General features: G+C 40.6%; 1 protein-coding gene across 1 annotated transcript in view; it reads right to left on the reverse strand.

Annotated features, from left to right (window-relative positions):
* The window catches only part of SYN2 (synapsin II), a 342823-nt gene that overhangs the window by 57206 nt on the left and 269117 nt on the right, over nucleotides 1-16500 (reverse strand). Inside the window, exons 6-9 of the mRNA XM_066596482.1 lie at nucleotides 10537-10599; nucleotides 8978-9120; nucleotides 8071-8145; nucleotides 7565-7667 (exon numbers count right to left, since the gene is read on the reverse strand). Coding sequence (XP_066452579.1) covers nucleotides 7565-7667; nucleotides 8071-8145; nucleotides 8978-9120; nucleotides 10537-10599 — 384 coding nt within the window. The remainder of the gene's footprint in view (nucleotides 1-7564; nucleotides 7668-8070; nucleotides 8146-8977; nucleotides 9121-10536; nucleotides 10600-16500) is intronic.

Here is a 16500-nt window from a genome sequence, read left to right on the forward strand (position 1 = left end):
TCCAGGAGCTTCCAGGATCAGAGGAACATATAAAATTATGAGTGAGGTTTTCTTCCTCCTTTAACAGTTATCTGCTCTGACAAATTTGTCGCCTGTGTCAAGTAGAGACACGTGAAGGCGACTTTCAGACTATTCACCTCCAATACTACCTGTAGCTTCAATATTTTTCTGGCCATAACTCCTAACCCAAGGCAGACATTCCACAGTTCTACCAGCAGAGGGCAGAAGACTGTCTAATATGCCCATACAATAGACAAAAGAAAGCTGCAGAAGTGATTTGGAGTGTTTTCCTACTTTACTTCATCTCTGCATTTGTGATAGTATTTTTTATAGTTTCCGTGCATCTAAAATAAGAAAAAAATTCTGCAAATAATCTGTATTTAAAATGAAGTTTTCTATTTTAGTAAATTAAAGAATTGGTTTGGTTCAGGCTCTGTAATTCCTCCGCTCAGCCCATTAATCATTCCTACAACTATAAGGGACATTGTGCAAAAAGCTCTCTTAGGAAGTGGCTTTCCTTCATGTTTATTGATGCCATTTACCTGCGGCCACAATACACGACGTCTGGGCGGTAAAGAATGGCCAAGTTGTGCCGCACATCTCACAGCCCTATTTTAGACTTCCAATTTCTCCCTATAAACGACGCCGGTAATGAGGTTATTTATGGGGCGCAGTTTGTGATATTTATAGTATCAACAAGATTAAAATAAGGTTTTCCCATGTATAAATATACAGCACAATAATAGTCATAAGTGTTATTGCGAGGGCGTTTAACTAGAAACCACTAATGTTTGAGCCCGATTTAGAATTGATTGGTGTTAATTGCAGACAAGGCAAATAATGTCATTATTATAGATACGGATATTGGTGGAAATGTTCTATTTCTAGTTCTGCAACCAGACTGACTGTAAATTTGCAGGGAAGGGTGGTTTCTGAAAAGGAGACACCTATATACATTGATGCGTCCGGCCGTCGTGTTTTACTAGTTGGTGGATTCCTATGGACAGTGAAGCTTTGTAACGAGGTATATTAGCGCAACTCTCCAGAGAAAAGTCATCAGACAATGGGATAAAATATCCAACGTTTTTATTCAATGAATTAAAATCTGCAATAGATACACATTTCTGTGTGAACCCTTTTATCAGTCATGCTGGGGGGGGGGTACATTGGTAATAGCAGTAGGGTAGAATGTACCTAAAGAGACAGGCTAGTGGCACCGGAGTGAGAAGACATGAGGTGGTGACACCAGGGACGAGAAGCAGGCATCAATACATTTCCTCTAAGCTTTCAAGTCCTGGGCTCACTCCTGGGACTACGGGGCTTTTGACAACTTTGGGTTTTGCCCCACCCTCTTTTCTTCCATCTTCATGGCACTCAATCGCAGATCAAGGTCATGGATTTTATTCCCATGCATTAATAAGTGTCACATGTGGCTGAACCAAACATGCCTATTATAAGATGTCTTTATATGACCTGCAAGTGTTGCAAAGCTTCATGTGTCACCCACAGAAGTCAATGGGGCCATACTGTACTTCTGTATGCCAATTTCATCCAGAGGTCTTTTCTGCTGTGCAGTACGGAGCCTACTTGCCGCTGCATAGGCTGTGTTGGCTCTGTAGAGTGCACAAGTCCTAAGGGCTCATTCACAAGGGTGTTTTTCCCATCTGTGCTGTCCGTATTCGCTAATGAATGAATACGGACCACACACAAACTGATTAAAGTAAATTGATTAAGACATTTTCTTTTATGCTTGATGGTCTACATAAAAAAAAAAAGTCCTATTTTTGACCAAAATTGACCATGAAAGTCTTTGGGAGTGTAAAAAACTGCAGCGAACACGGATGTTACATGCATGTAAATTGCATTTTTATTATACAAGTTGCCAGGAGACAGTGAAAAAGAGTTGACATCAATTAGGCCTTCTTGTGGGCCTTTTTTGCGCGCATAAAAAAAACACATGTACAACAAAAATTAATGCAACGGGCACATACACATCCAGTGAAATTGGTCTGTTTTTCATGGACCCAAATTGTATACGCCCGTGTAAATGAGCCCTAACACAATATCAAGAATCTGTTGGCCCTAATTTATCAACACAGAGGAAAGGGGACTGTCTTTTTAAATGAATCCCTCCCCCACTGCCACCAATGTTAATTATTCTTGAAAACCCCTTGAATATAAATATGATGGAGTAAGATGTACCAAATTTATTAAGAGGCTCATCTAAATAGCCTCCAAAAGGTTACACCCTTCAAATTTGGGGAGAAAGCGGTGAAAGTAGTGTAAAACCATTAAACAAATTCCTACTTTTTTTGTGCATCCAAAGCTGTGCCTTTTTATTGCCAGAAAACTGGGGCAAGTTGATAAATTCCACTCTAGATTTTGGTTTTTACATTTTTCTTGCTTTTTGTGCTTCCTCTGTAAGGTGCTGAAAAATATATTGGCACCATCTAAAAATAGCTTACTATTATTAGTAATATTCTAATGATTAAGGCTTAAGTCATCGGTGGTTAGAGAAAACCACAGGAATGTGTAATGAGATTTCCTTTACCCTCTCCGCAGTGAGGTGAAAGCCAGGAGCCTTTGTTGCAGATCTGGTCCAAAATCCCAGACTAAATTTTGCCATTTTGTCCAATAAAATAAATGTTGCACAGCATGACAAAACCCTGATGGACCCCAATATAGCCAAAGGAAAATGACTTATTTTATGAAATGACATCCATATCAGACACATCATGTACTTCTCCAGGGCACACAGGTCGTTTTTTTAGCTTTATATACATAAGAAAAAGTTTCTCAAAATGGTGCAAAAGTGGAAAAAAATGCCAGATTTCCTTTTGAAAACTAACAAAAAAAAAAAAAAAAATCGGATTGGTCGCTCTGGGCGGTTGCTCCACCACTGACTGGCCTATTTTGTGTCTCACCATTTGCAGACCACCCTTAGTCTTTAAACTTCTGGGTGGTTTGCACTTTACTTTGCATTAAGTTTCTGCAGTGTTCTGGTGCTCCCTACTGGATATGAGCTCCTTAATCTCTATGTCACCAAACAGCTGACATCACAGAGCTTTGCAGAAAGGAGCAGGCAAACCTCCAGGTGGTTGCTGTGACAGCCAGCAATCACATGTTTGGAGACCACTGATTGGTCTTCAGGCATGTAACATCCAGTCACAGCGAGCACAAGGAGGTTTGCCCCACACCTCCGCATCGAAGCTCCTTAATACTTCTGGCCCAAGACTGCTTGAGATCAGAGCATTGCTTGAAGATCTGTAATAAAAAAAAAAATCATCTGTCTGAAAATCTGCAAACAAAACAAGTACAAAAAAGCAAAATAAATATAATTGGTATTGATGTATCGATAACAACCAAAACGATAAAATTACCAGATTTTTCAGTGTATAAGACCCTTTTTTCATCCATTTTTTCAGGTTAAAAAAAGTCAACCTGCATCTCATAAACAGGGAGCTGGCTCGGGGGGTGTCTAATATTTACCAATCAGACCATTAGCTTGCTGGAGGCGGGGTATTCAAGCCCTGCTTCCAGGAAGAACTGCTCTGTGGGTGTGAAGGACGGCAGGGCAGCGTCGCAGGCCATCACAAAGGACCTGAATGCCGGCTGATAAGTGCGTATTCGGCATGAAAGAGGACACGGCAGCCTGCAGCAGCGCCACAGGCCATCGCGAGTGACCCGACCGCCGGCTGCTAGGTGAGTATATATATTTTTGCATGCAGTTAAAATGTTATTTTAACAGGGATTTACACATAGAACAGTACTATGTCCACGGGAAAATACGGTATCACTTTATCCTACACAGTGAATACTTTAAGTAGTAAAACTAAAAAAAAAAAATGCCAGAGCTACTCTTTTTTGGTCATCTCTCAAGAAAAAAAAAAGAAAAAAAGTCATATGCTTCCCAAAAATGCCTTCACTGAAAATGTAAAGGGATTTCTGGGCCATTTTTATTAATCACTAGTGATGATCTAACTTTTCAAAACTTCAGTTTGGGACTAAATTAGTTTGAACCAAACCTGAACTTTCACAATACCCCTAAAAATGGTGTACAGCAAAAGGAGAAGAAACACCATTTTAGTAGGTTCAGCTGATACGAACTGCCCAAAGTTTGGATTCGGCCTCAACTTTTAGAAAGGTTCAACCTGAAACAGTGTTGGACTTCTTAATTTCGCTCAACACTACTCATGAGCTTTTCTCTGTATAGACAAGCATTAGTTGGTCGGTTGGGGGTCCATACTTTTTCATAAGACCCGTTTTTAAAGGGGGAAAAAAAAAAGTTTGTGTTTTGTAGCTCCACTATGTCTTGACGATGCAATCATGGGATCATGTAAGTAATACACGCAATACTGCTGCATAGACGAGAATTATTGCATCAATCTTTTCTGACAGTAAACATATTAGGCCCTGCCTTCGAAACAGCTCAATAGTTAAATGCACATGGCAAACAAGGAAACTTACAAACTCAAAATACCCAAATACAGACAGTTAAATAGGAGCTATTCAGTTCCCATAACCACGTTAAGTCTTTGTAAATCCTAAATTTCCACTGTATTAGCTTCATTTTTCAATAAAATATTGACTGACATTTTACTTTAATCAAACAGTATTAAAATTTTCTTAATTGTCACTTTAAAGACTTGACATTTTGGTCAGTATTACGGTAGCGAGCTGTCAACCTAGCATCTGCACCAAATGATTTCTGTGATGGCCGTTTTCATCTCCCTTTCCTTCATTCCTCATGAAATCCATCACACTGAATACACTATTACACTAAAAGGAACATGCAGACGCAATAGAGATTTATTTTGAGGTCACCCTCATGCGAGAGCCTACACAAAACATGAAATTACGTATCAAGTGGGATTCACTAAAGTTTTTAACAGACATGTGATTGAGAGGATGTTCATAATTAAAGCACGTGATGATGATTATCCGTTCTGGTGCGTCCGACCTTCGGTCACTCTGTGGATCAATGTTCTCCACGCATTCCTGTCTTTTATGGCTTCTTTCAGTTCCGCGATTGACATGTTCGTGGTGGCCTTGATTGTATCTAGCCATCTTGTTCTTTGTCGTCCTGATACTCTTCCCACTGACCTTGCCAAGCATCAGTACTGTTTCCAGTGAGTTAGATCCAAAAAAAGAGCCGCTGTTTCATGATTTTACCCTGTAGTGATATTTTCAGTTTGACGTGATCTAACACTACCAGCGGTCCAAGGTATCCGCAGAATTCTCCTCCAGCACCATAGTTCAAACACATCAATTTTCTTTGTCCGTTTTTCTGGGCATTCAACATTCACAACCATATGTCATTATGGAAAGACGATTGCACTGACCAGTCTGGTTTTTATTGCAATGCTAATTAAAGCGTGTATGAGTTTTCAACATGTTTTCTAAAATACACCAGGTTTTCCTTACCCTCATTTGCTGCTGTTTCAGCACCCCGTTTCATGATTTTCAGATGGTTATCCCCATTTTTCTGTTGCTCTGCTGTTTGCAGTCCACTTTACAGGAGGGGGCGTGTAGCAAGCCTAGCATTCTAGCAGTAGTTCACTGTCCTGACTTCCTTTCCCTTGCTTCCAACACTTCATTTCACTGTTGCTGGTCCAATCAGCAGGAAGGAATTATTGGAATGCACATCACTCTGTTTTCCCAGGATGATCAGATATTTAGAAAAACATTCCGTCCCAACAGTTAGTAAACCCACTATAGCGCATGTGTGTAATATGTCCATAAACAGACACTCACACACATGGTGTAACAGAAGGTGAGGCATAGACTGTGGAGATAGTTATCCCAGTGTCTGCAGACCTGTCAATCTGCAGCCTGTGAGTGCATGGGAAGCACCCCTGTGAAGATAGCCCCTCCTCCTGTTGCTACTTAGGAAACTTAATGGCAGAGCAGATTGTAGAGAAGCAAGAAAGGAGACCCCTCCTAGTGGCGGCCACTTCAAACATGATTTACAGTAGTAAAGTGACAACATTTTTAATGCAAGTACATTACAGAAATGATTAGACTACTATCAGCAAAGTTAAATGAGCATAAGTTGCTGGAAAGGTTACTGCCCTTTTAAAAAGAACCAGAAAAATAGTTTTAAATTTGCTACGATAGTGTAATGGAGCATTACACAAGTAGGCAATTCAGAGTTTTACACAAAAAAAAGGAGTTTAGCACACAGATGCACAGACCTCTACACAGACCTCTAGTAGGCCCTGCAACACTGCAAAATCATTCAGAAATGGTTGAGGAACATGACGGAGGTCCAGGCCTTCAACTTCCCCAAAACTCAATTTAATAAAGCATCTGAGTTAAGTGCTGGATAAATAAGTCTTATCCATGGAGGCCACACCTCACAAATTACAGAACTTAAAAGATCTGCTGATAAATTCCTGCTATCAGGGCACAGCTGCTTTGGTGGCATGGGGGCGATGTAAACAATTAAGCAGGTGGTTTATGGCTTATTGGTATAAAATATCCTGCATGTGAATATTGGTATATAAACATCTTCATCAAGCTGTAGCAATTTTTTTTTTAGTATCCCGATTATTATAACTTCCTGAATAGTAAATTCAATGCAAGAGATTTATTTTAGCTCATCATCACTCAACTTCATGCATAGCTAGCCAATATACCCGGCTTCACCCGAGTTATTTGGTACAGGTATTTACCTGTTCGCACTGAAAATTTTATGAAGTCGTGGTTACTTCAGAGGAACCGAGGAATAAAATGCATACACAGAGGAGCGTTAGATTCTCCTCAGACTGCATGTACTGATGTCCCTCTGCAGCAAGTGCCACCCCTCCCACTCTCCCCACGTTTTACCCTTGAAGGCAACGCCCCTTTTCATTCAAATTTACCCCCCAGACTGGAGGCTGCAGCCCCTTCCTAGCCTTCAGTAAGTTATAAATATATATCTCCTCTCCCCTCCCCCCAACCCCCCCAAAAAATGTACCATTTTCTTTTACCACTACTGTTTTTAATCACTTTTGTGTGTTAGATGTTAGTTACAGGTCTTCAGGAAAATTGAACAAGGTTTGCTGTGTTTTTGTTTTTTTTGGAGTTTTTATTTTTTCAAAATTGCATCATGCTCTGGGCCTGGCATTTTCCTATAGGCACTCCTATAAGAAAAGAAAAATGGCAGGAAAAAAAACCAAACACACAAGCGCAACCAACACTGCCACCCAAAAACACCAGTAAAAAAGCAGGCATCATCCAAAAAATGCATGTGCCTTTACTCACTTTTCACCAAGAAAATACCTAGAGAAGACTATGAAGCAGATTTACTTAGACTGGAGCATGTTGTGCCAAAGTAAAGATATATTTGGCACTGGTGTGAAGTGTGCCAAATGTATTAAGAGGCGCAAGTGTTTTAGTACATGTGCAGCATCTTCAGGTCGTCTGGATGCCAAATCTGAAATTTACACCATGTATGAGTTGCCGTACATGTCAACTATAATTTACGCTGTTACTGCAGTTTTGTATATTTGTAATATATGTCAGAAAACTGTTTTATATAACAAGAGAATAATCAGAGTTGTAGTTGGCACAAAGGATTTACCTCTATTATATAATCTTTTCCATCTTTTCCATGTACAACCTTCACAGCACAGATGTCTAGGCCTCCATAGATATCCGAACATGTGTCCACCCACAACTTATACCTGCAGAAAAACATGATGTTAGCGCTGTACACGATAGGGCAATATAAAGCAGATATTGCATTTAAAATTATGTACCATCTTGGAGCAAAAATATATTAGATGGATTGCTTAGATAACGATTAACTAATGATCAGAAATATTTCCCTGCAGCTTTAGCAGCATGAGTGTTCTAGTAATGTATGTCCACAAGGGCCTTATTCTTGTTGCTGTAGAACGTCTTGTTCTAGTAATAACATGCATTGCTACGTATTATGCTTTCAGTTAAAAAGGAGCAATTCTGACAATGCCCTACTACATACAGGAAAGGATAAGTACTCCGTCACAGGGTTAAGCCATTGATCTATAGATTTCCCATCTAGGTCTAGGAATTATGGTACTTAGTCACATAGAAATAGCTACTTACCTATCGGACATTGCCACTTGCTCTAACATTGCAGACCCAGTGTTGGTCTTCCAGTTACCTGATATGGAGGTTCTCCTAGTAAACAAAAATAAAATGTCATTTATGGAAATCAAATAAAATAAGGTCACAGCATGTCCCCCAAAAATGTGACCAATGCATACATTTTTTTGTAATAAGTGACAACTCCTATAGAGGACAGTCGCGTTCGTTTAGTCTTGTCAAGATAACCGTCCAAAAGATACTGAGTCAAAGGACAGAGACAGGTTGAAAGATGCTAGTAGGAACCTAAGTGTGGCCAAGGATCTATCCTTGATCTGCCTCTGACTGAACCTGACTGTAAAGCAGGGCACCCACCCTGAAAAGAGACTCCCACATCCAGATCTCTGATAGATTCCCTATCCATTGCTATGGGGAATATGGAGGAGCGGGAATATTTGAGAAAGAGACGGAAAATGATAAACAAATACAGGGACAGGAAGCTGAATACAGAACCAAGAGGGCAGTGGAGTACCTGAGGAAAAAGACAAGACAAGCAGCCAAAAAAGAAGAGGTTAGAGTGCGAGAAAAGCTGCAGACAGTAGCAGAGGGATAATCCGAAAGTCATAGTCCAAAATCCGAAATCCAGTGGATAGTTCTGTTGGGTCTATAAGAAATATACTGAAAAGCTCTTCTAACAAGATACTGTATCTTTAATAATAATTATAGTTCTATGGGTTTCTAATGCCTTCACCATAGTGCCACCCATATTGCTCTAGACTGCACAGCAATGCTTTACAGTAGCTGCATGGCTAGGACCCCCTCTTACATAGATGCTCTGTAGTTAACCTTATCCTGGTAATATGTATATAATTACATATGCATGTTAGAATCCGAATACATTGTGTTAGCTGTGCCACATTGAGCTTACATGTATGCTTTGTAGTTATTTCCTATCTTCTGAATCCTGATGTCATACTTGGAATCTATGAAGGGTTCCGTGGTGGCATAGGTCTGTGTTAAGGCCACAACGCTAGCGATATCCTGGAAATCATAGTGGTTCTCTATTTTCACCTGCCGAAGTAAAGAAAACAATGGTCACAACCCATTAATACAGCCATGTATACAACTCACACCCAGCTGCAATAGCCAGGATTGAAGAGGAATGGCTGTTTAACCCGTCGATGCTGTGGTCAATAGCAACACCGCCATCTAAGCCGCCATGACATGATTGCAGGGTGTCAAGCAGTTATTCTGGGTGCTCTTGTACCAAAAATGACTTCCATGCCTGCCATGTACCAAAGTCTTATTAAAAATTCAAAACATCTCCCTTTTTTCATTTTTTTTTTCATTAAAAAAACATAACTGTAAAACAAATAAAATGAACATAATTCACCAAAATCAGCTTAACTCAAAACTCTTAAAATAACCCATTATTTATGACGCACAATGAACACCATAAACAAAAAAAACCACACAATGCAAGAATTGTTGTTTTCTGGACACATCGTATCTCCAAATAAATGGAATAACCCCATAATAGTACTAATAAAACCAGCAGCCCGAGAAACTGCCCCTGGAGGCTAAATGAGACACTGTTGAAAAAAAACCCTTACTAGGGGTGCAATACAGTCCTACATCTAAACCTTCTTTAGTGAGAACACAGCTTCAGCTCCATCCATGTTTTGGGAAATGCACAAAGCAGTGGTCCGTGGCCACCGTATTGCTCTGGCCTTTAGTATGGAAAAAAAGATGACAACACTCAAGACCATGCAACTCGAAGCCCATATTCTTGCCTTAGAAATAAAAAGGTTTGTAAAGACCTCTGTCTTGTATGTCGCTTGACAGAGGCTAGAACATAGGTGAAAGAGCTTGCGATATGCAAAGTGGAACACTTGGTATACTCTTACTAAAACCATAACAGAGTTCATACTCTACGGGCTAGCCTCCTCAAGGCACATACCTTCTCACAGCTTTTTCTCTAGATTCACTTTTGAAAATGTAGACAAAAATTGCACTTACAAACTATCCCTCAACTGAAAACAAACAGCAGCCCACCACACAAACAACTTACTATCAAGCACTAACACAGAGAAAACAAAGTTATGAGCCTCACAATGCGGCGACCCACAACAAGTTTATGTTTTTAATAAGTGTTTTTTGCTTTTAAAAAAGGACTAAAAATTTGGTATCACGTAATTGTACTGAACTGCAGACTAAAGTTAACGTGTCATTTTTATCACAGTGAATGTCCTAAAAATGAACCCATAAAGATGGAACTGCACTTTTTCATTGTAAACCACAATTTTTAAAAAATGTTTCTCAATACTATTATATATAATAATGTTATTGCAACCTGAAAAAAAACAAAAACTTAATATGGCTGCCGATAAAAAAAACAAAACTTTTTTTCCCTAAGTCATAAAAGAACTTAAAATGTAAACTGGCTAGGTTAGGAAAGAGTTAAGAGGGAATAAAATCTATAGTTACTTTTCCCATTCCGGAATGTGCATGTCCAATCTTCACTACAACAGGAAATGATGGCATTGCAAGCTGAAAAACAACCATAATTAAAGTGATTATTACTAAAATAACATGATGTACACATTCAGATACAAGGATGTATGTAAAAATCATCATCAACACTGGTAATTTTAAAATTATTTTCAACATTGAATTATAGGCCTCTTTTTTAATTGCTCAGCAGTAACAAATGCAAAGAACCAAGAATCAAATCATAGCAATCTATTGCTGGAGGCGGGGCTCTCAAACCTGGCCTATGGCAATAGACTTGCGAGTGCAGGGGAAGCTCAGATCAGCAGTCGTGAACCAGACAGCAGCAGCTAGGTGAGTATTGCGCTTTTTTTTCAGCATCCTTGGCTGCGTTTCTGCAAACGCCCTTTGTGAGGGAGGCCTTAGACATCCTTCTCCAACCATGACGACGTAGTCTGGCCCTGCTGCGCTGACCGTCTATATCCTGTAATATCAGAGCACTCTAGAAAAGGAGTCTAGTCCTCTTAAACTCCACTATCAATTTTGCCATCACCACGTCCTCAGGCAGAGAGTTCGTGTCTCACCGCTTTTACAGTAAAGAAACCCTTCTATGTTGGTGATGAAACCTTCTTTCTTTTAGACGTAGAGGATGCCCTCTTGTTACCGCAGTCCCGGGTATAAACAGATTATGGGAGAGATCCTTAACAGACTCTTTCCCAGGGTGAATAATCCCAATTTTGATCGCCTCTTTGGATATTCCAGTCCTCCCATTCCATTTATTAGTTTAGTTGTCCTTCTTTGAACCCCATCAAGCACTGCAACATCTTTCCTGAGCACCGATGTCTACAACTATACACAGTATTCCATGTGAGGCCTGATAAGTGCCTTATATAGTGGTAGAATAATGCCATCCTCCCTCACCCCTACATCCTCTTAATATTCTAAGACTTTATTTGCTTTTGCAGCAGCTGACTGGCATTGGTTGCTCCAGTTAAGTCTACAATCCACTAGTACCCCCAGGTCTTTTTCCATATCAATATACCCCATTTAGTGTATATTAGTGACCTCTGTTTTTCCTGCCCATGTGCATAACCTTGCATTTATCCAAATTGAACTTCATTTGCCATTTTTCTGCCCAAGCCCCCAGTTTATCTAGGTCCATTTGTAGCCGTACATTGTCCTCCATTGTATTAATTACCTTATATAATTTTGTATTGTATGCAGATATCGTATTTTACTGTGCAGCCCCTCTATCAGGTCATTGATAAATATATTGAACAAAATGGGGCCTAATACTGAACATTGTGACACCCTAGTAGCAGCGGTGGCCCAAACAGAGTATGAACCATTTATTACAACCCTCTGCTTTCTATCTTCAAGACAGTTCTTTACCCAACTACACATGTTCTCGCCCAGACCGAACTGTCTCATTTTATAGATCAGCCTATTATGCGCCACGGTGTCAAATGCTTTAGAAAAATGTAGATATACGAGATCAATAGACTCTCCTACATCTAGCCTAGAACTTACATCATTGTAGAAGCTGATCAAGCTGGTTTGACATGATCGTCCCCTTATGAACCCGATTAGGAGTTGTACCGTCGTTTTCTTTGAGGTATTCCAGGATGGCATCTATTAGAAACCCCACAAATAGTTTTCCAATTACTGAAGTGAGACTTACCAGCCTGTAGTTACCCTTTTTGTATATTGGAACCACATTGGCAATATACCAATCCAGTGGTACAACTCCGGTCTCAATAGTGTCCCTACATATAAGAAATAGCGGTCTATTACATAACTCAGTTCCCATAAAACCCTTGGGTGTAATCCATCTGGGCCTGGCGACTTGTCGGTTTTAATCTTTCTTAACCGGCTCTGCACTTCCGCCTGAGTTAAATAGGTGATAGGATGGGGGCCTTTTATCCCCCTGCATCTCGTGACATTTTTTTCTCCTCCATGAAAACGCTTTATAAAAAAACTATTTAATAGATTCAACGTCCCCTCCCCCAGCATCTTCTATGATTTCTCCTGCATTATTTGTTAAAGGGCCAGTGCTCCCAGTGCAAATTATTTTACCGTTTATATAATTGAATATGTTTTTAGCACTTCTTCGCTACCTTCTTGTTTTAATGATTTAAACGCTTTATTTTTTCACTTATTAACCCCCCTTACAGTCTTATCAAGCCACACTGGTTTCCTTCTACTTGTAGTTCTTTTATTTTTAAAGGCTATGAACTGCTCACGTGAGGTAATTACGATGTTTTTATACTTCTCCCATTTATTGCCTGTACTATTTTTTTAAGGACGTTGTCCCAACTTATGTTGCCGGTAGTTTTGAGCTGATGAAATTTTGATTTGCTTAAGTTTCGTTTTTTGGTCGTTCCCTGATAAGGCTTCCTATTGAATGACAGCTGGAAATGAATTATATTGTGGTCACTATTTCCAAAGTGTCCCTCAACCTGCACCCCCGTGATTCAGTCCTGTTTGTTGGTTAATAAGTTCAGGATGGCCCTCCATCTAGTTGGCTCCCTTACAAGTTGGATAATTAAAGTCTCCCATAATTACTTCATTGCGATTTGACACCTTCTATTTGCCTTATTAATAAATTTTCAGTTTCTTTTATTTTTGGTGGCCTATAGAAAACCTTTATCAGGATGTCATTTTTCCCTCCTTGTATTTCTACCCACAGAGATACCATGTGTTGATCTTCTACACCAATTTCCTAAGCTTGGATCCCATGTACCTGAAATTGTTTTTGAGTTTTCTCCATTGGCCACTAACTTTGTCATTGGTGTCAATATACACCATGACTGCTGGCTCGTCACCAGCCCCTCCCAGTAACCTGTCTACCCAATCCGCGATGTGTCAAACTCAACCTCAAGGAAGACAGCACACCATTCAATGACTCCAGTCTCTTCGGCAGATTGCCCTGTCTTTCCCCCTTATAATTGAGTCCCCACCATAATGACCTGTCTAGCCTGCCCTGCGCTTCCCTTCCTTTTCTTACTGGAGCAGTCATTTCCCTGGTCTTCAGAGGGCATGTCAAGTTGCAGCGGTGCTGACCCTGTAATGGCATTCCCCTCATCTGCTAACTTTGCAAACTTATCAGGGTGTGCCAGTTCAGGAGTAGCCTCCCTGGTTCTTTTCCTCTATCCCTTCTAACTGCCACACAGCAAGTTGCTTGCTCCCCCGAACAACCATTAACACCCACATCTACGCCAGCGAGTGCCTGCTCATTGGCCAAACTCCTTTCCATGTTGTCAATGGATCTCAGTGTTGCCAGTTGCTCATTTAGATGCAGGATAGGGGCTTCCAAATGTGCAATGTGTTGATGACCTATTCTGAGGATACAGTAGATCATCAATAGTATTTGTCTAGAAAGCCGCTAGTGGCTATACCCTTTAAAATCTTGTAGCAAGCCTTCCCAGAAGAGTAGAGTGTTTCTCTGGGAATGTGTCTCCATTTAGTCACCATTTGTGAGATCAGGCACGGATATTGCATGAGATAGCTTTGGCTAGCAATCGTTGCAGTCTCTTCAAAAGGTGTTCAATGGAGTTGGTCATTTGAATTCCTCAACACCAGATTCGCCAAACCATGTCTCTTTGGACCTTGCTTTCTGATTCTGGACACAGTCATACAGAAAAGGGTCTTCTCTAAACTTTCGCCAAAAAAAGCTGGAAGCATACAATGTTCTAAAATGTCTTTGGGTATTGTAGCGTTAACATTATCCTTCATTGGAAATATGGAGCATCGACCCTAGCTCAGTATGCACCATTATCTCTCAACCAAAATTTACAGGAGGCACTATGCACTCTGGGTTTGGTGGATGCCTGGAGAATGCTACATACTGGTTTCATCCATTACTCTACCAGATAATGAAACAAGATTTCACTCCAGAGACCATATTTGCAACAGTTCAGCGTTCAATGGAGCAGTCCTTTACCCCACTCCAGATGGCGCCTAGTATTATAAAAAATAATGTGTGGTGATTTTAGGCATGGTTGCAGCTGCTAGAACATGGAGATGTATCTGACTGGAAAAATAAAGTTATGCGTTTTTTTTAAAGTGGGGGGGGGGGGGGGGGGAACCAGAACTGCAGAATGTGACCTGGAAACAGGATCATCAATGACCCTTAGGCCTCATGTCCACGGGTAAAATAAAATTTAAAATCCGCAGCGGATGACCCACACTCGTGATCTGCGCCCCTTAGGGATGCATTGGACACCTGCAGGTAATTAAATACCAGTGGATGTCATTTTCCCCTGAGGTGCGGATTGCATGTGCGGGAAAACACCCGCAGCATGCTCCATTTTAGTGCGGGTCTCCCATGCGGACGGCTCCCGCAGGCTTCTATTGAAACCTATGAAAGCCGTCCGGAACTGCGGCACACTCGCAGCTGAATTCCTGCGCTGGAGAGCAGGAGTTCGAAAAAAAATAAAGAGTGCGCGGCGCATGCGCGCGGCACGCTGCCGGCGTGCCGAGCACATCCGGCATGCTAAAGAAAGAAGATCCAGCCGCGACAGAGGGCAGATCCGCTGTGTCCGGACAGGTGAGTAATTCTTATTTTTAGGCCTCATGTCCACGGGAAAGGAAGGACCGGCTGCGGGATTCTACATGAAGAATCCGCGGCGGGCCTGATTTTCCCCGTGGACATAAGGCCTTAGCCATGAAAGCATTAAGAGGGGTGTATTAAATATGCTGTATGGCTAGAATTATGTATAGTTAATGTAAGCTTAAATAGAAACCACCCAGAATTAGGCCGGTCTCACACATGCGTTCGAACGCGATTTGGTGCAGCATGTTCGAGCACCTGCTCCTTATCTCATCCCTTGGATTCCTTGGTCCAGATTGGCATATTAATAAAGTCTATGCTACTTGGGTATATAGGAATTACATGTTCACATAGCAACGTACACTTGGGGCGTAAACATATGCTAATCATCAGTCGTTACATACTAGGCCAATCATGAGTTATGATGTTGGGAGGAGGATACATGTAATTGGTGCGTCATATTCAAGTATAACTATATTGTACTTCCTTTCAATAAAGTAGAAGGGTATAGGGGCTCACGGGCAGTATCCGTGAGTTCAAATACATATATTCATGTATGAAGCTTCTTATTATAACCACTCTGGAGCAAACCAGTGAAATCTTCTGGAATAGGATTTATTCCCATAACAGTATAAACACCGCTCATAAGCCATGTAATTGCGTATATGTACAACGTTGATGATTACGCACCCAAAGAGAACAATGAACTATCATGCATAACACGTGGCAAAATAAAACATGATTCATTCTTTTTTGCGTCCGTATTAAAAGTAATGAATATTCACAAGTGTGAATGGATCAATGAAAATTACTCCATTCACTGCATGCTTAATAGGCCTTATACTTACCAACTGTTATGCATGATATTCACCTTTATTTCTGTAAGTACACTCTGCCAGCCGGCGTCTAGTAAGATTCCCTGTGTTGCTTAAAAAGATGGGGTAATAAAAAGCTTCAGGGTATGCTCACACGGCGTATTTGACGCGGGTGGAGAAAAAAAATCTATATCAAAATACACCCCTATGAAGGCTCCTTTTTTAGGCACGGATCCATGTCAAAATACCTGGCAATGCGCATTTTGACACATTTTAAAGTCCTATTGATTGCAAAGCCAAAATTCAATGCTGAAAATCGTGACATTGGCGGGGAATGGGGTGGGTTTAAGGTCAAGACAGGGACACAGTTCCTATTGCAAATCAATGTGGTGTATTTTGGTGAATATTTTTTCAGTGAATACGTACCAAAATGTGCCATGTGAACATACCCTTATGTAACTTTCATTGTATTCAATCCATGTTTTGCAAAACGTAATAAGGAGGTAAAAATCTATATGCATTTTTATGGCAATGTCTAGCAGCATGGCCTACTTTTATTAGTGAGAAATATGCCCATTATAGTCTATGGAAAGT

Source organism: Eleutherodactylus coqui, chromosome 3 (assembly GCF_035609145.1).
Source record: "Eleutherodactylus coqui strain aEleCoq1 chromosome 3, aEleCoq1.hap1, whole genome shotgun sequence".
In the NCBI taxonomy this organism is placed as follows: Eukaryota; Metazoa; Chordata; class Amphibia; order Anura; family Eleutherodactylidae; genus Eleutherodactylus; species Eleutherodactylus coqui.